This window comes from Bidens hawaiensis, unplaced genomic scaffold (genome assembly GCF_021521415.1).
Source record: "Bidens hawaiensis isolate Kalapana, Puna unplaced genomic scaffold, B.hawaiensis_p1.1 tig00038131_1, whole genome shotgun sequence".
In the NCBI taxonomy this organism is placed as follows: Eukaryota; Viridiplantae; Streptophyta; class Magnoliopsida; order Asterales; family Asteraceae; genus Bidens; species Bidens hawaiensis.
This window is the reverse complement of record NW_027505531.1, coordinates 103,728-129,910: the sequence shown is the minus strand read 5'-3', so window position 1 is coordinate 129,910 and position 26,183 is coordinate 103,728. Positions and strand designations below refer to the sequence as shown.

Sequence of the window (26,183 nt, the reverse complement as noted above, 5' to 3'; positions counted from 1 at the left end):
GTTGTATTCTCACGTCGGAGGCTGATCGTAGAGGTTCATTAATTAGTTAAAATTTTAAAATCAGTTTGGTTTGGTCAACAAAAGTCAAAATCGGTTTATGACCGGTTTCAGTTCGGGTAAAAATTGGTTTCTTGACTATGTTACGATCGGTTTCAATTCGGGTTTTGACCTGTTTTTGTTTGGTTTTGGGCGGTTTTGTTCAGTTAACCCATTTGGAACCGGTTTTGATGGAGAAAATTACAAACCGATTCCGAACTTACGGTTCCAATCAGTTCCAAACCGGTTTCTGCATAATCGGTTTCAAACCGGTTCGAATTTTGGGCCAGTTCGATTAACTTGTTTATTTCCCCCTCCTCTACCTAGTCGTATGGGTTCTTTTTATGCGGTGAGGTTAATAGTTATGTTTTTTTAGCGGATTAAGTGGTTCATGATCTCATCCATATGTGAAAACCCGGCAACTTTGGTTGAATTGGGGAAATAAGTAGAGTAATCCATGGGCATGCTTTTGATTAGTCACTCATAACATGTCTTATCGGTTTCACCTTATTGTTTATGTGTTGTTTCTAGCAAAGAGTAATGTCTAGTGGAACTAATCACTTTTTAGAGGGTACCTTTTCTCTTGTCACTTAATCCCATACCAACTTAACTCTATAATGGTGAGTCATAATTTTGGCCATTTATGTAAGCTCATGAGCGATCATATTTGGAAAGAAAAGCTAAAAGAGATAGCAAAGTAGCTCAAATATTATTTTATTTTAAATAGTGTATATAAAATTAATAAATATGTAACTTAAATATTGTAACTTAAATTTATAATAATTAATTAGTTTTTTAATTATCAAAATAATTTAGACCAAAAAAAATTATTTCATGCCAAATGTTTTCAACTCTAAAAACTTTTAGCTCAAAAAAAAACGAAAACCAAACTTTTTCTGAAAATTATAAAAATCAATGTTTTAATCTTTAGTTCGGTTTTAACTCAAAAGCAAAAACCATACCCAAACTAAACCGTTAACACCCTATACATTTTATGAAAGTAACCATGGCTCGAAATTTCCAATAAGGAATATACCACATGTCCAAAGAAACACCCATTTTGGACCTTTGACCATTGACGGTCCGCGTTTACTTTTCTCTCACTTGCAATTAAATTTCTTACACAATACGCGTTTGTTTGCTTGTTTAACCCCAAAACCCTACCACTTCTCTCTCTCTCTCTCTCTATATTTCTTATTACTCTCTCATAACCTTCAATCGCAACAACAATGGCTGAACAACTAACCGAGGAGCAGATTGCTGAGTTCAAGGAAGCCTTCAGCCTCTTCGACAAAGACGGAGATGGTATATATATATACACACACACACACTTATCTGTATTATTATTATTATTTTGCTATTTGTTACGATTCTTCATGTAGATCTGTTTTCACTTGACTATATGCACATGCTTGTGTCTGTTTTTACGCGATCTGTTACGATTAATTGTTTTTGGAGGTAATGCACATAAACATTGAAGAAATTGGCTGGTTGTTAGGCCCGTTAGGGTTTCATTTTAGTCTTTGTAGTGAAAGTAGTTTGGAGATCTATGATCGTTGACTGCATTGACTGTTTTTAACTTTAGTTTTTAATTTTGTTATGATTTATTGAAATAGAAATTAATAGTATTACAAATTTATAAAATATTTTCTGTTAATATATTTTTCAAATTTTGTTTAAACTTAAATATTGTTAGCTGTTTTATTTATGTTGAACATGCTTTTAATCGTTTATATTGGTTATCACGTTTAATAACACAAGTGCTATGTATGTCCTTGTCAGAGTTACGTACAACGGATTTGTCATCGTGATTTAGAATATGAACCTAAATTTAAGTATCAGCAATTTGTTTTAATCGATTCAAATATAAAAGCATAAAAGTGAAGCATAATGTTGTTTGGCCTGTTTTTTTTCTCTAATTATAAAGTAAATTACAAGTTTTATCTTTTAGGTATATACCTCAATTTGCATTGGGATCCTTGATGGTTACCAACAACGCGAGACGTCCCTTATGTGATCAATGTGTTACACAAAGTCACAAATTACGTCATTTACATTCTCGATAGTTAGCTTTACTTGATTAATACGGACATGTGAGTTGCAAATGAGGGTATTACTGGAATTATGGCTCCTCTTTTAATTTCAATTGTAGCCATTGTGCGTTTTGTCCAACTGTTGCTCATTAAAACCCTTGGCTTGATAATGGCTCTGAAATAAATTAAAAGAGGAGAGTTAATTTCGTTAATACTCTCATGTCATGTGCAGTTCACACACCTGCGTTTATCAAGAAAATTTAACGATCGTTAGTGTATAGGATGTAATTCGTAACAAACTGATTACATTATGGATGTCTAGTGTAGTGTTAGTAAATATTAAGGACTCAACATGTAATGAGAGGTCATACATAAAGAATGAAATTTGTAATTTACTCTTTGTGGTATGAATGTATGATGAAGTTATTGGTTTGCTTATGTTTATATCTCATAAACAAGTATTTGATTTCTTAGGTTGCATCACTACTAAAGAGTTGGGGGACGGTTATGAGATCACTGGGTCAGAATCCTACTGAAGCCGAACTGCAAGATATGATTAGTGAGGTTGATGCTGATCAGAACGGGACCATTGATTTCCCTGAGTTTCTCAATCTAATGGCCAGGAAAATGAAGGTAAACAAATATAACTTGGAAAGTTTAAAATATATTTTTAGTCACGAAATAATATGTGCATGGTTTTTATGCAGGATACCGATTCTGAGGAGGAACTCAAAGAAGCATTCAAGGTGTTTGATAAGGATCAAAATGGATTCATTTCAGCTGCTGAAGTATGTATATTATACGTATTTAATAATAGTTTAATCTATTGAATAAAATGATTGCTGTTGTTTTATACTTTTATTAACATTGTAATGATAAGTGTATTTGATTTGGTGTAGCTTCGTCATGTGATGACAAACCTTGGGGAGAAGTTAAGCGATGAAGAAGTGGATGAGATGATACGTGAAGCTGACATGGACGGTGATGGTCAAGTGAATTACGAGGAGTTTGTGAGGATGATGCTTGCCAAGTAGACTTCTATATCATAATATGCTATTTGCAACTAGACTTGTTTTGTAGTTGGTACACACCAATTTATCCCATTAATCTTACTTTTTGAAATATGTCGAGGCTTGAATTTAAGAACCAAAATTACTGAGAATTGTGCGTTTTTGCTGAAGATGGATATATAATTGTCGAACTCGCTCTCTTCTTAAATCATCCAATTTCTAATACTGTGTATGTTTTAGCTGTACGCCTATCCTCGGTCACATATAAAAACCCTCAATGTGGCAAGACTGGTGAGTTGTTTTTCGTAGCAGCTTCTTTGTGAAATAAACGCTGTATAAATTAATTAATATAAAAACGAAGGTAAAATTAACATTTAGTTTTCCTCAGAAATCATTATAGTAAAAAACTACTATAAAGTCTAATATTAGCACTATAAATCCAAGTCTTGATCTTGTGAAAATTGTTTCAATGTAATCATATGAACTTATATAAACTTGATAAAATTCTTGAATTTAAAGTTCAAAAACAATGCAATCTTTTTAATAAATGTTGAATCTATGTTTTTGTTGTGTTTTGTCACAGGGCAATTTAGAAAATGTATTTTTGATGTCTATGAAACCCTCAGATGATATTCTATGAAACCTTGAGATGATATGATCATAAACCGAACAGCAATACAACATTTGAACAAAACCGTACGTATTATTGAATGGTTTGTATAAAGGGTTCCAATTAATATTATTACATAATTGTTTCATAGCCATATACTCACCCTTTATCACCAAAAATGAATCTTTAAGAACTTAATCATCATGTAATTATATTTTCATTTGAGGTATAAGTTGAACAAATAACCAAATTCAACTAAAGTAGCATTGGTTTTAGACATGAGCAAAGTGGATTTCATTCAATCTCTATTTGCTGTGGAACCTCTTGTGGATCATTGTCCAGTTCCTCATCATCTGTGGCAATCCCGGAGGCTTCCACAGTCCTTGTAACCCATTCCTTGAGTGGATCTTCATTCAAATCCAACCTCAAAACTCCTGCAAATATTCCTCCCATGAAAGCAACAGGCTCCTGTCATACATCAAAACATTAACAACAATCCTTATGTATGCCGCTTGTTTATGTTTATGTTTAACTAGTGACATCTTAGCAAGTTCAAAACTAGTTTACTGCAGGCCTGTGTAGAATTTGACCCAACATATAGTCTTTTATATTGAAACATATTCGCCTAACATCCACATCTCCAATAGGCTAAATATTAAATAATATTCCATCTGGTTCAGTCATCGTTCATGACTCACGTTTGATTATTTTATCGTTTTCTTCTTTCCACATATTCTTTGTTGCATGCATCTATCCATATGCATACAGGAACAAGTTCATTACATGACCAATTCTAAGTAGAGAACCGCATAAGCATTAGCATGTAGTGGTTTTAAGATCTAGTGGGAGAGACAAAACATAGGTGATGGTTATGTGGTTACATAATTGCTGTGATAGTAAAGCAATAGGTAAGAGGTAATATAATTTTCGCAGTTCTCTACTTAAAATTGCTCTCCATGTATATATATATGTATGTGTGTATAGACAGACATAGTATCTCTAATGGCTCTTTCTCTTTCTCTCTAAATCTGTGTGCGTATAGACATATAGCTGCACATATGTACTGATGTGTGTTTTGTACTTTTTCTTTTCAATGGGTAGATGCAGATTGAATTGTGTTAGGAGAATTTAGTTAAACGGATAAGCGCAGCGCATAAAATAAGTCTATTCATAAATATGTCCTCTATTATGATACTATATACAAAAAGGTGCATAGCCTATATTTTCTTCCAATGTCCACACTGAATCCAAAAGCTTAGTTGTTCTAATTACACTATGGTAATGTAATTCATTCTAAAAAGTAATAACAGCAGCTAAATGGAAATAAGGATTTACCTTCAAGGCTTTCTTAAGAATACGCTCATCAGAAGGATTGAGGAAAAACGATTTGGCTTCACAGTTGTTGTTATTATTATTAGTAGCAGTACACCTGATAGACGATGTTCTTCTTACTTGTACTTGCTTTTGACCAACCGAATTCCACTGACAGAATGAAACACCAAATTCAGAGATAATCGTTTACTGAAGATTTAATTAATTAAGGATAGACTAAAGTTACCGATGCGCATGTTGGAACAGAAATTAGGGACAAGGACGTCATCGTGTTCTTCTGCCTTTGATTTTCCTTAAAAAGTGTTTGTGAACCTACCTTTGTTCACCAAGACCCCTCATTTATTTCTTCCCCAAATGTCTTTTGCCTTATCATACCTGTGACCCAAAATAAATTATAAGGAAATAGACGTGTGTCACCTTGGGCCGGTAAATGAATTGAACATTTAGCAACCATTCATGAATCGTTTGGCAGAAATTTATGTGTTCGTTTATTTAACAAACAAATGGATATGACAAAAACAATGTGTTCGTTTAATTAAACGAACAGATATGAACACATGTTTTATTCGTTCATTTATGTTCGTAAACGTTCGTTTATGTCCGTGTATTTGTTCATTCATTCATGTCAGTTTATTTATATTTGTTTAAATATTAATAGAAGATAATTAAATATTATCTTGAAGTGTTATCTACTTAATGGTTTTATATTTGTTCATTTATCTCCGTTTATCTTTGTTTGTATTCGTTTACATCTGTTCATATATGTTTGTTCAATTATGTTCATGAATTGTTCGTTTAAATCTAAACAAACGAACATGAACATTTTCATTTTTTAAATAAACGAACACGAACACAAAATATGTATTCAATTAAGTGTTCGTGTTTGTTCGGATAGTTCATAGGCCTCTCCGGAATCATGGACTTAGACGTGTAAACAAGTCGAGCCGCTCATAAGATACTTGAGATCGGATTGAGAATGAGCTCGAAATGAGCCAAGAAATATCAAGCTAGAGCCTCAGACTAGCTAAGCTTGTATGTTTTACACTTTACACCCTATAATCATGGTTTCATAGTACACTATCTCGTGCTTCTTGTTATCAATTTTCCTTCCCATTTCGTGTCATAAGCAAATATGGTATGGTAGATCGTTGTTAACATGGGCAGATTTAGTGTAGTAAGACCGGAGTTACGGGAATACAATCTTTTTTCATGTTTATATAGGAATGTATGTACGAGTTTTTCAAGTGACACGGTTGTTTACTTTTTGGGTCGTGACCCTATTAGATTTTTTCTTACAAAGCCCATTCTTTGTAAGCTTAAAAAAAGCCCATAGATAGAGAAGCCCATTCTTTCTGTTTCGATATAATAACCAGAGGTCCACAAATCGGTTAACCTATAACCGGTTTTTTGCTAACCGTTTTTTTAAGGGCATTAACCGGTTATACCGGTTTTTCGGTTAGGTTAGTAACCGGTTTTGACCGGCTGGAGAAGCGGTTTTGACCGGTTAGGCCGGACCGGTTAACCGGTTAATAACCGGTTTTTTACAAAATAATAATTATAAAATCGGCTAACCGGTTCAGTTAACCGGTTTTGAAATCAAATATATAAACCGGGTAGTAACCGGCGGTTAGGATCAGTTAGTAACCGGTTAGGGTTGGACCGGTTACTAACCGGTTACAAAATCGGTTAGAAACCGGTTAACCGGTTTATGTGTGCACCTCTAAGAATAACTAGTTAACTACTTCTCAATTAAAAATGAAAACAATTATACAGAAAAGAACAAATCAACACCCATAAAAGGTTTTTATAATTAAACCCCCATAAAAAACCCAAAATTAAAAGCCCATAAAAAAAAACCAATGATAATAATTAGTGGTAGGTTTTACTCCGTTTTAGGACTTTAAATGAAACTTGAATTCCTAAATCTAAAACAGAGAATTGTTAGGTGATTTCTCCAACCTGACTCGACCTGCATCATCTAGTTGACTTGAATATGAACTGAACTGTCTGAAAATTCTTATGTCCAATTCTATGAGTTGGAGCATTTGAAAACAATGACGTCATTAGAAAAATATTCCAGACGCACCACTGTTTTTTTAAGTTAAATAACCAACCTAGATAACACTAAAGTAGAATGTAGACATTGTCGTATAAATTATGATATGATATTGGTCCAACTTTAAGTTGTGTTTTTTTCTTTTTCTTCTCTTCTGGTTAACTTAATTAATACTATAATTTGTATTTTAGTTACAAAAAGTGTATTCCTTACTTTAAATTGGTTACAAATACTAAGCTTTTATTATTTTATTAACTATGAATTTTTTTTTTTGAAATGATCTCAAAATATTATTAAACATTCAAAATTCGTTTTTATTGGAGATGGAGAATTTCCAGCCATGCAATTCTCCACACCAATAAATCAATGTCATTCATTAATAGGAAATTAATCTGAAAGCAAGAGCTGTTTTGGAAGACAGGAATGGAATCACCAAAAGCACGTTGTGGTAGTGGCGGTGGCTGTCGTCGTGGTAGTAGAAAAGGAGGAGAAGAAGAAGAAAATTTGCCCGGTCTTTTGAATGTTAAAATCAAGAGAGGCCGTAGTCTTGCGGTTCGTGATTATACAGACAGTGATCCTTACGTTGTCATCACCATCGGTGATCAGGTAGTTTGTTTCTGGTTCCACAAGCATTTCATGTTTTTAATGTTGTATGCAAAAATAACATAATTACCATTTTCTTACCATAAAAAATCAAAATCATGAAACAAAAAAAAACTTATAAATACGTAAACAACATTAAAGATGTAACAAATTAAAAGTTAATTGCATCAAATGGTCATGACATCGAATGTGTTTATACGTTGGATTTAACCAGGATACCAATTTGAAATGTGTAACCTGAACACAATCCATATATTGTTTTGTATCAAAAGCATCAAGCCTAATATGAATTACTTAATTAACTCGTGCAACCCGAAAATAATTCGTTGAAACCATTTATTTATACGTGAGACATGGGTTGACGGATTTAAGAGTACGTCATAATCAAGTTGTAAACATATTAATTGGATTGGTGGTCTGTCAACCCATTTCTCACGTATAAATAAGGTGATGGTGGTCAACTAGTTTAATCAAATGGATTCAACAGGTAAATTGAAAATGTTATTTCATACAATAGCTATTAAAATGTACACTTTCTCACGATTCATGTCATATGATCATTTTCCTTGATTGACCTAAAATTCTATTATTTGATCCAGAAACAAAAGACACGAGTTGTCAACAAAGATGTCAATCCGGTCTGGGATGAAGACTTGACACTTTCCGTACAAGATGCTAATATACCAATCAAACTTGTAAGTGCTCAACACATGTATATAGATTGATATCGTGTCATGTTAATGTCAACATCATTATCGATGTTAATGTTGTGAGAGATGAACAAAAAATTAAAATAAAGGTCTGTTTTTCTTTAACTACAAACTCACACGCTAAAACATATGTTAAAAGAAAAGTTTGTTTCTCAAATAAAGAAAATATTAGAATGAAACATTACTGGACAAGGGTTTAAAGAAAAATAAAGAGTTTACTCTATAAAATATATAGTAACTAAGTTTTTAATTTGTTTCAATCAGGTAATTTATAAAATTTTTTGTTCCAATTAAGTTACTAAAGTTTCTTTTTTGTTCTAATCCTATATATTTTACCTGGATAGCAGGTTTTGTGAGTTTTTTTATTTTTAAATAGTTTAACATTGCCAAATATTTTTTTAAAGCGGCAAGATTAGTAAAAATTGAGAAACAAAATTTAATTGCGAAAAAATGCAATAAATAAATAAATAAGATTTTTTTTTAAATTTTTTTCAGTTTTTATTGTTTCAATTTTCCAGATTATTATTACTTTTTTATATTTTTTCGCAAAAAAAAAGGTTAAGATATATTTTTTTTAATTTTCCAGTTTTTTTTTTCAGATTATTATTATTATTTGCATTTTCGCAACTTAAAATTTATTTTTCTCAATTTGTAAAAATTATTTTGCAATGTTAAACTATATATATAAAAAAAAACCTTAATGACCTGCTATACAGGTAAAATATCTAGAATTAAAACAAAAAGAAAACTTTAGTGACCTGATTTACCAAAAGATTTTATGAGTGATCTGATTGGAACAGTTTCAAAAATTGGTTACTATTATATAGAGTTGCTCTATAAATAAAAATAAAATTGAAACTTTTTGGTGTATGACTAAGGTAAAACAAGTATACGGTTTTCATATAATGAGGTTGAGTGTCACCTACTTATATACCTTTATCTGAAGCCGCTTAATCTTTTCTTTTTATCAATCCCATACCCAAAACTCATCTAATTACACGTCACAATCACATATGTTTCCCTTCAAGTATTCACGTTGAGTACGGGTGTTTTTTTCATCCCTAGTACTCTAGTAGGTTAGTCCATAGTACGTATGCAAATCAGAAATTTTTATTGTTATTAATACGACTTTTTTAATGAAAGTTTTGAATAACTATATTGCTACTAATATTTCAATCACACAAAAAAATGTAAATAACTTAAGATAGTGTTTTGATTGCAGACTGTATATGACCATGATATGCTATCAAAGGATGACCCCATGGGAGATGCTGAATTTGAAATAAAATCATTTATGGATGCATTGAAGTTGCCTCGTCTAGAGAGGCATCCAAATGGGACCGTTTTAAAGAGAATTGCACCTTTGAGGACAAATTGTCTGGCTGAAGAAAGTTGCATAACATGGAAAGACAAAGAGGTTATTCAACAACTCTCTCTTCGATTACAAAATGTCGAAAGTGGTGAAGTTGAAATCGAACTACATTGGATCTATGATCCGTCTACAACGGTTTAAGGGGTACCATAATGTATCACTTTAATTTTAACTACTTTAAACACATAAGTTAGTTTCATTCTGATATTGTTAAGTTGTAAATGTAAATGATCAGTGTCATGTGTTCATTTTCCAGGCATAACAGACTCGTATAATTTACTATTATAAGTCAAATGTAACATTGAGGTTGTAACTTGTAAGCTTGAGGGTATAAGTATCTATAATACATAAAGCAGAAATTTATACCGCATACATAATAAAGTCTGAATTCCAAATTTATATTTCACAGGAATGAAAACAAACAAGAGAAATAGAAGATGGGTGTCAATGTATAAACTAATTCTCATGCCATATTGCCTCTTGACTTTCTTTTCCTAGTCGTGAGTTTTTCTTCTTGACTGTTGTTTGGGATTGGGTATGACACTATTCAATAGAATAATCATGAACATAAATATAATTAATATGGAGAGTCAAGACTATTAGAATCAAAGTTTTTAAAGATGTAACGGATGTTGGAAGGCTAAACAACTCGCATTAAGAGCATTCCCAGCCCATTCTCTACCATATATCCATATATATCATATAATTACATTAAAAATCATTGTATTTTCTCTATCATGTTTAATTAAATAATATTTTTTATACCTTTATCATTATCTTTTCTCTCTCTTTCACTCACAACAACTTTTAGAAAATATTAAAATATTATACGGTATGAACAGTGAAACTTCAAATTTAACTTTCCCATATAACATTTTCACTCTCCTCTACTCGCAATCACTCATAACCATATCATATAATTTACAAAACCCCCTCACATAATATAGGAAATAGGCTGAGAATGCTCTAAGAAAAATAAAGATATTTTTCAAATAGTGAATGACATCAAAACTCATTCCTAATGGTGAATCAAAAATAACATAAATAAACTTACATATTGTCTAAATTATTGCAAAGAATAGTAAAGACCCTAAATTGTTGTTATAGTTACGTTGGAACTATGTGTCCAAGACAACGATATAAATAATGTTTATCATCGACATATGATCCCAAAGGGTCACATTTATATATTAAGTTCAAGTAAACAATTAAACTCGGTTTTAATTAGTCATGTTCAACCTTGATTTAATCTCAAGTATATTTTTCAAGGGTGGAACTTCATTAGGGCCAGGATAGGCATAGGCCATCCATTTTTAGGCTTAAAAGTTTAAGTTTAGATCACTACTTTTGAATAATATTATCTTTATTTGAATATTTTAGCATCTTAAATTAAATGTTCAAGTTATGTCACTTAAGTTGTTACTAGTAGTGTATCCGTACGATGCTGCGGTGATGACAATATATTTAAACAAATTTTTAATAGTTACAATTTTTTAAATATATGGCACGATACGGTTTTTTTCAAAAAATGAATGTTGCTTTTTGTACTTTACAATTACTATACAAATCATAAAAAAACAAGTTTTATATGGTTGAAACTCATTTTGCTGAGCATTTTTACCTGAACTAAATCTATTATGGTAGTCACGATTATTTGGGAAGTTTTTTGAAACTTTTATGCACGACCAAATATATAATGTTCACCCATAAGTAAAATTGATATTTCCTTTAAATGACACAAATTCGTTTTGCATATAATTATTATGACGCAAACCAAAAGTTTTTTTGTAAAGGTATATGCTTATAATATGTTTTAACCAGAATCATAGTTGACAGTTTATTTTTATTGTCCCAAACTCATTTTACTTATTATCCATCTTAATATGAACAAAACTTTAATTTTTTTTATAATGGCCTAAATCCATCTGGCTTACATCCCATTATAACTCGAATGCATTTTAACATATTAAAGTCCTTGATTGTTAATCCGAAAAAATAAAAATATTAAAAAAATGATGGAAACTCATTTTGCTGGGCATTTTGACCTGAACCAATTCTAATATGTTAGTCACGGTTATTTGGGAGTTTTTTGAAACCTTCATAAACGACCAATGATTTAATGTTTACCCAAAGCCGAAATTGATATTTTTTTAAATGACTTGGATTCATTTTGCATATAATCGTTTTGACGCAAACCAAAACCATTTTTTAAGATGACTCGAACTCATTATGCTTATAATATTTTTTAACCATAACCAAAATTGACAACTTTTTTTTTCTTAAATGACTCAAACTCATTTTAATTATTGCCTGTTTTGGCCTAAGCAATATTGTAAACTTTTTTTATACTGACATAAACTCATTTGGCTTACATCCAGTTATAACTCGAAGACGTTTCGACCTGTCAAAGTCCTCAATCGTTGACCTGAAACAATAAAAATATTTTTAAGAAAATGATCAAAACTCATTTTGATGTTATTTTGACTTGACCAAAATTGATATTTTTTTTAATTGAAACGAAATCATTTTGGTATAAGTTTATAACATGCGCACAATTATTCTTACAATGGAACGCCGACAAAAATTAACACGTTGTGATTGCATGTTTGGAATTTATTAAAACGTATTATATTCAAATATATAAATGAAAAACAAAGAAAGAGAATATAGATTATTATATGGGTAAACTTAAGAGGGATGAAAGAGTATTTATTGATTAAATTTACAAAACTTAAGTTTAGTTGAAGGGTGAAATTTGTAATTATATTTTAGGTTCATAATTGCATATTTGAGTTGTACTTTTATGCTCAATTGACTTGTACATTATAATCAACACCTCAAAATAAAAAAAAATTTATATCGAAACGTCAACAAAAATAAGCATATTGCAATGATAAGTTCGTTTTTGTTTAAAACACAATATATTAAAAGATATTGAAGAAATAAAAAATTTAAATGAATTTGTCAATTAAATGGGTAAAGATAAAAGGTTTATGTGTAACTACTTTACAAATTAAAAAAGTTGTATTGAAGTTGAAGGGTCATTTTTATAACTATTTTCTAAATTAAATATTCTTAACGGTACATGATGTCAAAACTACTATATTGCCCTCAAAATTTCAAAATCTTATGCATTAGTGATTGTATATTATGCAGTAGTGATTGTATCTCTTAAAAATTAAGAGGTCATTCACTCATGCTTTATATATAGTATAGATATAGATTAGATTATATGATAATATGAAATGAATCCACATAATATATTTTATGGAGGAATAGAATTTAAATATGCATACTTTTTACATTTAATAATTTAATGCAAGTAATTTGATGCTTTTGACAAGTTTTATATAATCATTGCATTGTAAATTATGTTATTGAACCATTGAAATATATATATAAAATTTATAAAATAATACGTTGTATTTCTTATTTGCTTACAAAATAAAAATGCAAATCTAATATAGATAAACTAAGTTGCGCAGTTCATGATTGAGAGTTGGTTTTAGCCATGGGCCACACAAGCTAGTCACATCTCGCAACAACATCACTCTCCTCCCTCTCGTGATAGTTTTGACACAACCATGGGGTCCCTCCCCTTGTATCTCGAGTAGTTGCTTTTGACAAAGATTGATACTACCAATGCAGCTATGGATCGAGTAATAGAGTGGTGTGATATGTTTGTCCTTGGGTGCCTAAAATGTGACACAAAATGACATTCGTAAAAAAGGAGAAGTTTAAGGATAGAACTATAAAAGAAATATGAACATGGATCTCTCACCAAAACCTCTTTGCCAGTGAGTTTTGAAAATCACCAAAATGTTTTTCTTTTGTGTGTGGATGTTTTGAAATCATAGTAGTTCTTTTGTTGACTTTTATAAATATTACTAGTTTTTATCCCCGTATCAGTATCACATGGGTTGTTTTATATTATTTGTTTATAATATTATCTATTTTTTGAGTTTTTATTTCTTTTATTGTATAAAATTTAATAATATACTTATGGTTTGATGATAAATTGTTTCACAAATAAATGAGATGTTATAACCCGGTTTAAACGCTATTTGGGTTTGGTGAGACCCAAGACCGTTTATTAGTTTTTTTACTATAAAATTGGTTTGTTAATTATAAATAATATATCTTTTTTTGAAAAAATCAGATATTAATTTTTAGTATATCCATACTTTATATGATTTTTATATCAAATATATGGTGAGATTAAGTTTTAATTTAATGAGATGTTATAACCCGTTTAAGAAATATCCGGGTTTGATAAGACCCATACCGTGAATTCGGGTCAAATGCATGAGAAACCTCCATTTAAAAATCAAGCAAATATGGTGACTTCAAAAAAAAGGAAGCGACCATATCGCGATACTTATGATTTTTATGGTTTCGTTTATATATATTATAGATTTGAAAGATCCACTAACTATGTCAATATGCGATGTCATTTTTTTTAAGATCCAAAGTATTTCCTTTATAAAAACTAAAACATATATGTGTGGAACTTTTTGTTATAACCCTGAACTCCACAAATCAAAAAGGAAATTGTTTTGAGACACATAAAAGAGAGAAAACCGTGAGCTACTCATACTTACCATTTTAAGTGACAAAAGAAAACCATCTTATTGTGAACTTGTTCTTATAAGTTATAACATTTCTTGTAGGTTTTGACTAGCATTATTGGAGCTAAAATTTAGTGGTGATACTCTTAGGATAAGAAAATGATTGTTTTTTTTTGGTCATCTTGATGTAGAAACTGTTGTAAAATTTGCGTATTTGGGTGATTAATTCGATCATTGAAACTTGTAATCTTGATTACAATCTTGATTTCTTGAACAATTGCCTGGATTAATCTCTGAATCACTTTCAGATAAACCTATTTATGGGTTACACGTAATGATTTATCAGATAAGACAGATTTATGCGCATGGAATTGAATTTTGATTGTTTCTGTGAATTGATGAAGAACCAGAGAAAAGTAACCGTCTCTTTGTTCCGTGTATTCGATCGAGAGAGTGAGCCATCAGAGGGAATGAAAACATTGATTAATATAATCTAAGGATATGTTTGGCAAAACTAGCTGGTAGCTGTAGTTGGAAGCTGCTAGCTGGAAACTGGTGGCTAGAAGTTGTAGCTGTTAGCTGTAGTTTTTTAGAAATATTTAGGTGTTTGGTAGAGTAGCTGGAACTTTAATAAAACTAGTTGGGTGCTCACGCGGTACACTGTTCTAATCTGAAACCTATTCTGACTTGAACCTTTTCGACTCAAAACCGCACCAACATGAACCGAACTAAATTAGTCATTTTTGCATCGACTCGTTCCGACCCTAATTTGGTCTTACATATGACCCGGGCTTGCCTGACTCGACTTGTTGTCGATCCTAACCAATATTCACATAATATGTTAATTTTTAAACGTTAAAGAAGTATAACAATATGATACTCAAATTAAAGAGAATAAAATGCTCGTTTTTATGATGCATTTTTTTTAAAAAAATATTAACATGTGAAAAAGTTAGGGTATTTTAAAAAGTCATGGGGTAGTTGGTTTTGAATATTGGTTAAATATGTAATTATTATATGAATTAACAAAAGATGATGGAAGTTCAAGTACCAAAATTGTAAAATTTGAAATAATAAAAGCTTGTAGCTTTTAGCTCCAAGCTTTTTCTCAAAACCTAAAATCTTTAAGCTACTCTAACCAAACAAAACTTTTCAATAAATAAGAGTTTTTTGTTAAAAACTTGTAGTTTAAAGCTTTTAAAAACTCCTAAAATCTCTTTGTCAAACATACCCTAAATCTAATTCCCTTATAAGCCCAAATAAACTAATTAAAAGCTCATTTAACATTACACTTAAGCCCAACTATAAAACCGAATAACAAAGCGCAAATAACATTATTGTTAGACAAGCCCGTACTCTTGCGTCATCTGACTCGTTTAATCTCTAACGTTATTTCCTCAAACAACAAGTTAATCCAATAACACTAAAATAACCAACAAAAATGCCGCATGGAGAGAGTGCAACGCGTTAGGTCCAATTTGTAATGCTTAACAATCACAAATGAAAAAAAAAATCACTTCGTATTCATTCAGTGGAACCATTTCTCTTGGAACTCTATTGAAAACTTTCCAATCTCTAAATAATTTTCTTCCCAAAAGATCTAAACTCTTTCATTCTTGTTTGAAAACCCCCTTTTTCAGTTGTTCCACCATTTGCATCATCCCATGCTGTAAAATATAAATACCTTCTCATACATGTGATCAGTGGCGGACCCAGGATTTTTTGTCGACGGGGTCCCAACTTTTTCGGTTTACAAATTTTCAGGTCGGTCGTTATTCGGGTCGGGTCGAGACGAGTAACATAATAAAACACGGAAATATGGTGTCATTGGAAACGAGTAAGTAGAAAGAATCTAGATTAGAAACTAGATAGAACATACATTTTTAATTCATTTTTATTCATACTCGAAAAACATAAACATAAGCTATATATATATATATGGTCTTACATAAATAACCAAGACATGAAAAACTAACTCTTACACAAATAAATTATTAATTATAATATACATACATAAGATAATTAATAAAAGAATATGTAAAACCCATGTTGTTATTATATATGTTGGATGGTGATAATGACTATATGAGAGAAACTAAAAAAAACACAAATACCCCAACTAAATAACTAATATTGACTATGATATAAAAAAACAACAAAAACTGAGTATGGAGAGGCTTGAACCTGCAACCTCTCAAAGAAAAACAAGAGAATTTCCACTAGGCCAGTTTAGCCTTAATAGTATGGGTTCCAAGTATTAATTTTTATGGGGTCCTTACAAAATTTAGTATACTGTCTCTAAGTATTTTTTAAAAAACATTGGTGTCCCGGGACCCCGATGGGACCTATGTAGGTCCGCCCCTGCATGTGATTATGACCTTCCTTTCTTGAAACTGCTTTCAAGTGAGCACTGTGCAATTATATTATGGTATAAGGCTAAAGGGTATACTCCTCTTAATAGTTAATACCATTCCTTTCATTCGTCGCATCTGTTTTCCCCCATCAATCAACATCACCCTTTAACCAAAGAATTACACAATTCTTCATCATTCTCCGCTATTTCATTATATAATAATAAAAAGAATTGAAAAAGAAAAGAAAGTAATATAAATAAAATTTGTTTGATTACCCTCAAATGAGTAGGTGAATGACGATAATGAAGGTGGTCATTCCCCTCCGGCAACGCGTGAATCATTCTTGGGCGGGCGGTGTTCCAGTGAGCCCCTCGCATGAGAGGTGCCATGTCAGCGTCCACGTCAATAAGTGGGGGTTGCCCATTGGTTTATACCGCATAGCCTAATCTGTTAAAGTCATCTTTCATGATATGAAACTTTTAATATCAGAATACATAATAACTTTTTATCGTATCTTGTCTTGGAACTCATGCCACTATAAACCTTAGAGCTAGTTATATTTCAATGTATGTTGAACTCCTCATAATTCGAGAAATCATCATAACCAATCATAATTTTCTTTTAATTTTATCTTTAATTTATGTAGAAGGGTATAGTTATAATCTCCATAAATGTGTGAATATGGTAACTAGTATAGTAGAACCTTTGTAATTTAATACTCGATAAATTGATAACCTCGATAAAATTAATAATTTTTCCGGTCCCAACTTGAGACCAGTATAAAATTGGACCACAATCGATAAAATAATTTTTGAAATCCCAATTTGAATATATAGGTCCCGGTAAAACTATAAATTAATAATTACTAAAATATTCCAAAATTCTAGGATTGTTTAGTAAAAAATAATCTATATTCAAAAATTCTAAGATTGTCTAGTCCAAAATTCTAGACAAGTTCATTAATGTGTCAACGTAAATGGAAATTTTAAAGGTTCTTGTTTCTCTTTTATTCAAATAGGTAAAGTGAACGAACATAAAAATTTTGAAGGTCGGTGCATTAATTTGAGAGTTGCTCACGCATATAAGCCAACTATTTAAATTAATAATATATTAATTTATCAATTATAATAAGATCTCGTTAAATTAATAAATTATCTAGATCTTAACATTATTAACTTATAGAAGTTTTCCTGTAATTGTAGAATTAAGGTTTCAAGTAATATTTCTATTTTTCATTTTTCTTAAACATTCGCAAGAAGTACCGCACGTAATCTACAAACATTTGTAAGTAATATTTTGTTTTTTATTTTTTTAAACATTTGAATATGATAACTATTTTTTATTTATCTTTAAAAACTGTGCGTATTCTTCATCTTAACATTAGTTCACAATTATTCAGATTTATGTTTTTTAATCAACCGTTGTTAACGGTAAACTATGTTGTATATCACGAATAAGCACTACATAACATACTATGTTTTACTTACACATTCCATATACACGAGTTTGCATGTTTTTTTACATCTGTTCACCATAATAATTCAAATAGGTTTTTATAAAACAATAAATTTATATAACCCTAATTACTTGCCAGTTGCTTGTATTTATGTGTATGTATTTATTTATATACGTAGGTATATATGTACAAATGTATGTATCTATGTAGGTATGTATGAATGTATGTACGTATGTAGGTATGCATGTAAGTACATAGGTAGGTATGTGTAGGAATGTAAGTATGTAGGCATGCATGTATGTATGTGATATGTGTAGGTCAATGTTGTAGAAGTCGGATTCCAAGGCATTGAAATTGGCGATTCCAAGGTCCTTGGTCATCAACATTGCTGCATTTTTCCAACAGACCATCAATACTCGCCAAGTTCCAACTCGGTCAAAAATTGAGGTACTCGGGATTACTCGGCCTCCAAGGTCAACTCGGCCACCATTTTTTTTTTAAATTTGTTTTTAGTAAAAAATTGAAACATGAACCTTTTGAATTATGTTTTTTTTCATATGAATTATACTTATTTCGACATGAATTATGTTTGTCTTAACATATAAATAAAATCCAATAATTAATTTATGTTATATTTTTCATGTCTGAGTACAAACCGAGTAGTCCCCGAGTACTCTCTACAAGGGAGTCGGCCACCTAGGGACCGTCTAGAAAGTTTTATAACATTGGTGTAGGTATGTATGTGTGTAGGTATAATAACTGAGACGAGGTTAAAATTTATTAAAAGTCCACCGCAAAAGCTATTACTTATAATCTAGTGCATGATTGAATGTCTTCAAGATTAAAAATTTCTTGAATTAGAGCTCATAATTACATGATAAATGTGGTTATGATTTAATTAATTAAGGCATAAATGATGGTAATGGATGAAGAGATTAATGTTTGACTTAATGATGGCTATACACCAAAGACATTTATACCCTATTGAATTAAATACATGTTGAAATAATGTCTAGTTAATCTTACTATACTATTAAATCAAAACAAAGTATCCATCTATACATACTATTAAAGCAAAATGAGGTTTCCACTTGTCAACATTCTAGGCCCTCCACATCAATGCCATCTCAATGCCATGTCATCAATTCTTTTCATACTAAAACCAACTCATCCTCTAACCTATATTTAAACAATAACATTTCTTAATTTTTTACCCATAATCATGTTTTTCTCTCTTTCTCTAATAGTCGGATCTTCTTTCATCCTCTCCCATATTCCGGCCAATCCAAATCTATATCTTTATTAATTATTTTCCGATAAGTTTCTATTATATATTAAATTTCGATTGTTGATATATGTATTTCCGGCATTATTATATTTTTCTTCCGGTTATTGTTTTCTTTCATCCTCTCCCATATTCCGGCCAATCCAAATCTATATCTTTATTAATTATTTTCCGGTAGTTTCTATTATATATTAAATTCCGATTGTTGATATATGTATTTCCGGCATTATTATATTTTTCCGGTTATTGTTTCCTCTAATACTTTTATGTTTCTTTTAATTGTTAATTGATTTTATTCAAATCAGTTTAGTTTTTAAATAAATAAAGACGATGTCTACAATTTTTGGACGTGTTTAAGTTTTTCCGGTAAGTAATGACGGTAATTTTTCCGGTTATGTTTTATACTTATAACAATGATTGTTTTATATTTGTTTGTATTTGTTAATTTTTCGTGTTCTTTTGCTTGACATGCTGTTAATCTATGTTCTAGATCAAAATTATGTTCATCCATCAACAGTATCAAAATCGGATATTCCATGGTTAAAAACCATATTTGTTATTTTCCGGTAAGACATTCAAATTTTCCGGTTACAAATTAAAAATCAAATATTCCGTAATATCAACATTAATATTTTACTTTCTACTTTCAGGTCAATGCCAAGACTAATAGATGTTCATTTCTCTTGAAATTCTACAAAAAAATCTGACATACCATGGTCATTGTCACAATATTGTTTTTCCGATTACATGTTTTAAATTTTCCGGTTATTAACTATAATTTAAAAAACCATAATATCAATATTAACTTTCGGTTTTATTTTTTCAGATTATTGTCCGACTCATATAATATAATTTCATGATTGATCAAGACTTTATAAGATTTATTTTTATTATATTATCATGTATAGATTTTCTTTTTTGAATATTCATGTATTTCAATATTTCAATTTCATAAATTTTAGTTAAAGGTAAATATTAATGTTGTAACATCCCGCTTTTCTAGTTTCAGTTAATAAAATGAGAATATGGATTATTATGAGTCGGGCTAGTGTTGGGTAAAATGGATATGGGTTATGGACTTGGGTCATGAAGGAAAGAAGGAAAAAACCATGGGCTTAAGCCCATGATCCATAATTATATAAACCTTAATTACCCATTTTTCATTCATTTACACATATTCCATACACCATCAAAACACACAGTTAGCTCTCTCTCTCTAGCCGAAATCACCAAGGAAAACCGATCCCGATCCAAGGTAATGTTAGTATGATATTGTATGAGCTCAAACCCGTTAGATCTAGTTGCGAAACGACGAGCCGACACCTTTAAACCGTTAAAGTCACGAGATCCGGGTGGAGTCGGGTATAAACTGAACCTAAGATGAGCTTAGGTGTCACCCTAGCTCAGATCTGGATCGAACAGGACGAAAAACGGTGAAAATGGTGCAAAAATACGTTTTTCCGGCGAACCCGCGGTTTTCCGGCGACGACGGCGCCAGAAAGGTGGCGGGTACGAGGAAGGGAATGTCAGAGAATGTTTCTGACATTCTCTGACCTAACCCTAATTCGTTAACGGAGAGTTAACGAATTAGAGGCAATTCGTCAGATGATTCGTTACAAGAAGCTTAACAAACCAGCCTTAGTTCGTATCCAGATTCGTTAAGGAAAATATAACGAATTAGCCCCAATTTGTTATAGTCATTCGTTAAAGGAGATAACGAATTAGAAGGTTCAATTCGTTACAGAGGGGTCATTCGTTATAGGGTTCAATTCGTTATTAGGACCAGTTCGCTATGAGAACCAAGTAACGAACCAGACCATGTTGAGATAACGAACCAATATAACGAATCAGCTAACGAACTAGATCATGAAAGATAGCGAATTAGCTAACGAATCAGGCTTAATTCGTTAGGGCAAATGAGTTAGCGAATTAGAAAATAATTTAAAATTCTAATGAAAAATGTGATAAGACAGTTGATGGAAATAAATTTTTTCCAAGCTGACCTGGCAGCTCGACCCCAGCCTGGGGCTCTGCCCCTTGGACCCTGCTAGGGGCTGCCGCCCCTAGACCCCGCTGCCAGGGGCGCTGTCCCCGGACCTCCATTCTTTGTGGGTTATAATTAAACTAGAAATACGATATGGATAGCGATAGATAATTGATACGTGTAATTGTTATATAGTTAGTCGTGCACAGCTAAAAAAGAGAATAACCATTAACGGTGTACTTAACCGCGTTCAGGTGAGTTTCTAGCCCCACTTCCTTGTTATGTTTTCGGGGCTGTGTGCATACTCGATGTGACAGTTAATACACTTACCTTAAGTTGTAAGTGTATGCCTTATATGAATTATGTATGATGATTGCTTGACGGTGCATGAATGATCTTCGGATATCGCATGGACCGTCAGGTGGTAGCTAAGATATGAATGATATATATGATGTATGATTGATGTATGAATGAAGTATGTATGATGTATGAATGAAGTATGTATGATGTATAAACAGTACGTGAACGATATTCGGATATTGCACGTGTTATTAAAGCAAGTATGTAAAGGACATGTATGTTACCGTAGTACAAAATAAAGGGACCAGACCCTAATAATGTCTGTGAGGATAGGGACCAGACCCTAATAATATCTGTGAGGATAGAGACTAGACCGTAATAATATATGTGAGGATAAAGACCAAACCCTTATAATATATGTGATGGTAGGGACCAGACCCTAATAATATCTGTGTCGTTGGGGACCAAACCCTTATAACATCTGTGAGGTTATAGGGCGGAAGGCTCTTTATATAGTATGGATAGTTATGCAAGTAAAATAAAGTATGAATAATGTACACACCTTCGGGCACATGTGCAAGTATGTGAACAGATTGTATGTCGTATGATTAACTAGAACTCACTCAGCGTAGCTGACTTTTAGTATGCACGCATGTGAGTAGATTGAGGCAATTTGCATAAGGGGAGACACACGACATGGACTTGAAGAAGCTGGTATCTCAAGGAAATGTTATGTAATTTTAAAGACAATGTTTTATGTTAAATTATTTGGAATGATCGTTAAGACAAGAAATATGGTTATGTAATGAAATGGCTTGAATGTTTTTAATATTCCGCGAATGTTTTATTAACTATGATATTTAGAACTGCGTTTATGAGTAAATCCAACGTTAAAGTGAGGCACCGGTAACGGGGTCTTGCAAATGTATACCTTGATGTATATTTTGTTTTCCGGCACCTTAATAAATGACACAATTAACTATTCCATTAATTCAAATTATTTAGTTTGACTTTCCTAATTTATGGTCATAACAGAATTCCCATTTTATATACATTGACTTTCTCAATTAACTATCTCCTAATTTTGTTGCTTAATACAATTTATTTCATTCACATTTCATGCACAATTTCTTTCCTTAATTTTTAAAGAAAACCGATTTTACAAATGAACTTCATTTTTTTCCTCATTTACTATTTAACCATATTAATGCTAATTATAAAATAACATTTACACATACATAGAACTTTGTTACTACCATTTATATATATATTATTATTGTTATTATTATTATTATTATAAGAGAAAGATATGAGAATTCAGAATAATTAAAATATAATATTCCGTTATTGCATAATGTTAAAATTTGTGTTATACGATAACTATGGGATATTACCACTCATTAATTTATAAATTATTAATATGTAATATAAAATTTTGAATTGGTAAACAAAACTAAATTTGGTAAGATGAATAATAGATCCAAATTTATAGTTATAATTAAAATAATCCATAATATCAATATTAATATTCGTCTTTATTATTTCAGGTAATTGTCCGACTCATATAATCTAATTTCACGGATTGATCATGAGTTTATAATATGTATTTTTTTTAATATTTATGCATATTTCATTTTTGAATATTCATGTATATTCATTTTCATTCTTTTTAGATAAATTGATCTATATTTTTTTTTCCGGCGCGCGTTAATCTATTAGACATTGAATTTTCCCATTAATACAATTTATTTAGTTTGACTTTCCTTATTTGTTTAAATAACCTAATTAACATGAATATTGTAATTTATATAGTTTAATTATCCCATTAACACATTTGATATACTTTGACTTTCCTTAATTTATACACAAACCGATTTTAAAGTTATTTTGAATTATTTGAAAATAATTACTTGATAGTCAAAGTGAATTAGTTAATTTGGTATTCGAAAATATTATATGTCGAAAATATTATATGTTATTTTAAATTAATAAGGTAAATGTTGATATATTAACAATAAATTAATGGTCAAAGTTTAAAATGGTATATTGTTAGTTCAATATGTTGACTAAAACGATAATAATGATAAATTATTACTTTAAAAATGGTCAAAGTTTATTTATTGATAAATTAAAAAACGATATGACTTATATTTATATTATAATATGTTTAATTTATAAATTTATTTATCATTTCTATTTATATTATATTTTACATAATCGATAAATAAGTAAATAACGAAATAATGATAATTAATCTTCCATAATAATGATTTGACTAAAATTAACATGGAATATATATTTACATCTTATATTATAAATGAAATGTACCGTTTATGTTTATATGAAAATCAAATTTGTACATCTTATTTCTACACTTTCATAATTTACAATTATTTTAACTAACCATTTTCGAGATTATAATTTACAATTATTCTAAATCATTTCTATTTATATTATAATACATAAATAAGTAACTAATTTATACTATATAATCGTTACTTTGTTAATCATTTTTTCACCACCTTTTAATATCACAACCTTCATTGTTTTCCTTCTTCCAAGTTAATTTCAACTTTACTTTTACTAACTTTTGTATAATATACCAACTTCTATTATATTATAGTTTACATAAATAAGTTGTTAATTTATACTACATAATCGATAAATAAGTAAATAAGGAAATAAGTAAATAATTAGACGAATTAAGGTAAATCGTAACACATTTGATATACTTTGACTTTCCTTAATTTATAAACAAACCGATTTTAAAATTAATTTGAATTATTTGAAAATAATTACTTGATAGTAAAAGTGAATAAGCAATTTGGTATTCGAAAATATTTAAGTTAATTTGAATATTTTTTTACCATCAAGTAAATAAGTTAATTTGGTATATTTTTTGTACAAGTTAATATTTTCTTGCAATCCATTATTATGTTATTAAGAGTTACTAATAATGTTGAAAATAGTAACCGTAATTTTTTTAATGGTCTTTAAGTGAAGCATAATTTATGCATGTTTATACATATAATTGTGTATTTATCAAAAATAATAAATTGAAATTTAATTATGTTTTGACCAAAATCAAATAACTAATTTGTATTAATCGTATTAACTTTGCTTTAAGAAAAAGAAAAGACAGTGGACACATTTTGGATTTTGAAAAAAAATTCATGTATATTATGTTTACATTTTGAAGTCAAAATATGACATTTTAAAATTAAAAGTTAAACCTTTTAATTCAAACATGGTTTGTTAATTTTTTTCAAGATAGTAGGTTACTAACTATAAATTTTTCAAGATGGTAATATTTAATTCAAACATGGTTTGTAATAAATGTTTTAAATTGATGTGCAAATAAACACGGGTACTATCTTAGAGTAATAAATAATACAATTATTGATATGAAATAAATATCTTAGATAGTCTTTGTTAGTCTTTGTATGTTTTTGTATTTGATTCAAATAAGTTATAATGTCTTATAATTCATGTAAAAGTATCATTTATTTATAAGTACAACATTTGCATTTCATTAAATTTATATTATGTTACACATATATATTATGTTTTTAAATATGTTCTACCGTGTGTAACACGGGTACTATCCTAAATCAATATTGAAATCCAATTATCTGTTTCTTTTAAGAGATCTAGATCACTTGAAACTTGCTAATGTTATAAAAGTAATGACACATTTGGATTTGGAAAATGAAGTTAGTGATAAATATTTTTCAAGATGGTAATATTTAATTCAAACATGTTTTGTAATAAATGTTTTAAATTGATGTGCAAATAAACACGGGTACTATCTTAAGGTAATAAATATTACAGTTATTGATGTGTAATAAATGTCTTTGATAAAGTTCATCTTTTGAATCAACATTGAGATAAAAGTTTTATTGAATCGACATTGTAGAATTGTTTTATTGATTTGGAGACTAATTTTCTTTGTTTGCTTATTATTGTACTAATGATATAAGTTAAAAAATATTTTAACTTTTCATTTATCTTTGTTAGTCTTTATATTTGATTCAAATAAGTTATAATGTCTTATAATTCATGTAAAAGTATCATTTATTTATAAGTACAACATTTGCATTTCATTAAATTTATATGATGTTACATATATATTATGTTTTTAAATATGTTACACCGTGTGTAACACGGGTACTATCCTAAATCAATATAGGAATCCAATTATCTGTTTCTTTTAAGATATTTGGATCACTTGAAGCATGTTAATGTTTAAAAGAAAGGGCACATTTGGATTTAGAAAATGAAGTTAGTGAGAAGATAAAATGGTTGTTAGAGTGTGAGAACTATGTGCAATAAATAAACAAGGGTACTATCTTAGATAGAGTTCATCTTTTGAATCAACATTGAGATAAAAGTTTTATTGAATCGACATTGTAGAATTGTTTTATTGATTTGGAGACTAATTTCATTTGTTTGCTTATTATTGTACTAATGATAT

At 30.1% G+C, this 26,183-nt stretch overlaps 1 protein-coding gene and 2 pseudogenes across 2 annotated transcripts; 2 read left to right on the top strand and 1 right to left on the bottom strand.

The window, feature by feature from the left end:
• Nucleotides 1-1,194: 1,194 nt before the first annotated feature.
• LOC143613771 (calmodulin-like) lies at nucleotides 1,195-3,304 on the top strand (annotated as a pseudogene). The gene is made up of 4 exons (XR_013150178.1): nucleotides 1,195-1,341; nucleotides 2,544-2,702; nucleotides 2,777-2,857; nucleotides 2,969-3,304. The product of XR_013150178.1 is annotated as a calmodulin-like (transcript).
• Nucleotides 3,305-3,892: 588 nt separating this feature from the next.
• Nucleotides 3,893-5,419, bottom strand: LOC143613772 (UPF0426 protein At1g28150, chloroplastic). The gene is made up of 3 exons (XM_077087390.1): nucleotides 5,248-5,419; nucleotides 5,025-5,171; nucleotides 3,893-4,157 (listed from the first exon to the last, which is right to left on the bottom strand). Exons 1-3 carry the CDS (start codon nucleotides 5,287-5,289, stop codon nucleotides 3,984-3,986), a joined length of 363 nt encoding a protein of 120 aa, XP_076943505.1. The 5' UTR covers nucleotides 5,290-5,419; the 3' UTR covers nucleotides 3,893-3,983.
• A 2,081-nt stretch (nucleotides 5,420-7,500) lies between these two features.
• LOC143613777 (protein C2-DOMAIN ABA-RELATED 4 pseudogene) lies at nucleotides 7,501-10,077 on the top strand (annotated as a pseudogene).
• The last annotated feature ends 16,106 nt before the right edge of the window (nucleotides 10,078-26,183 follow it).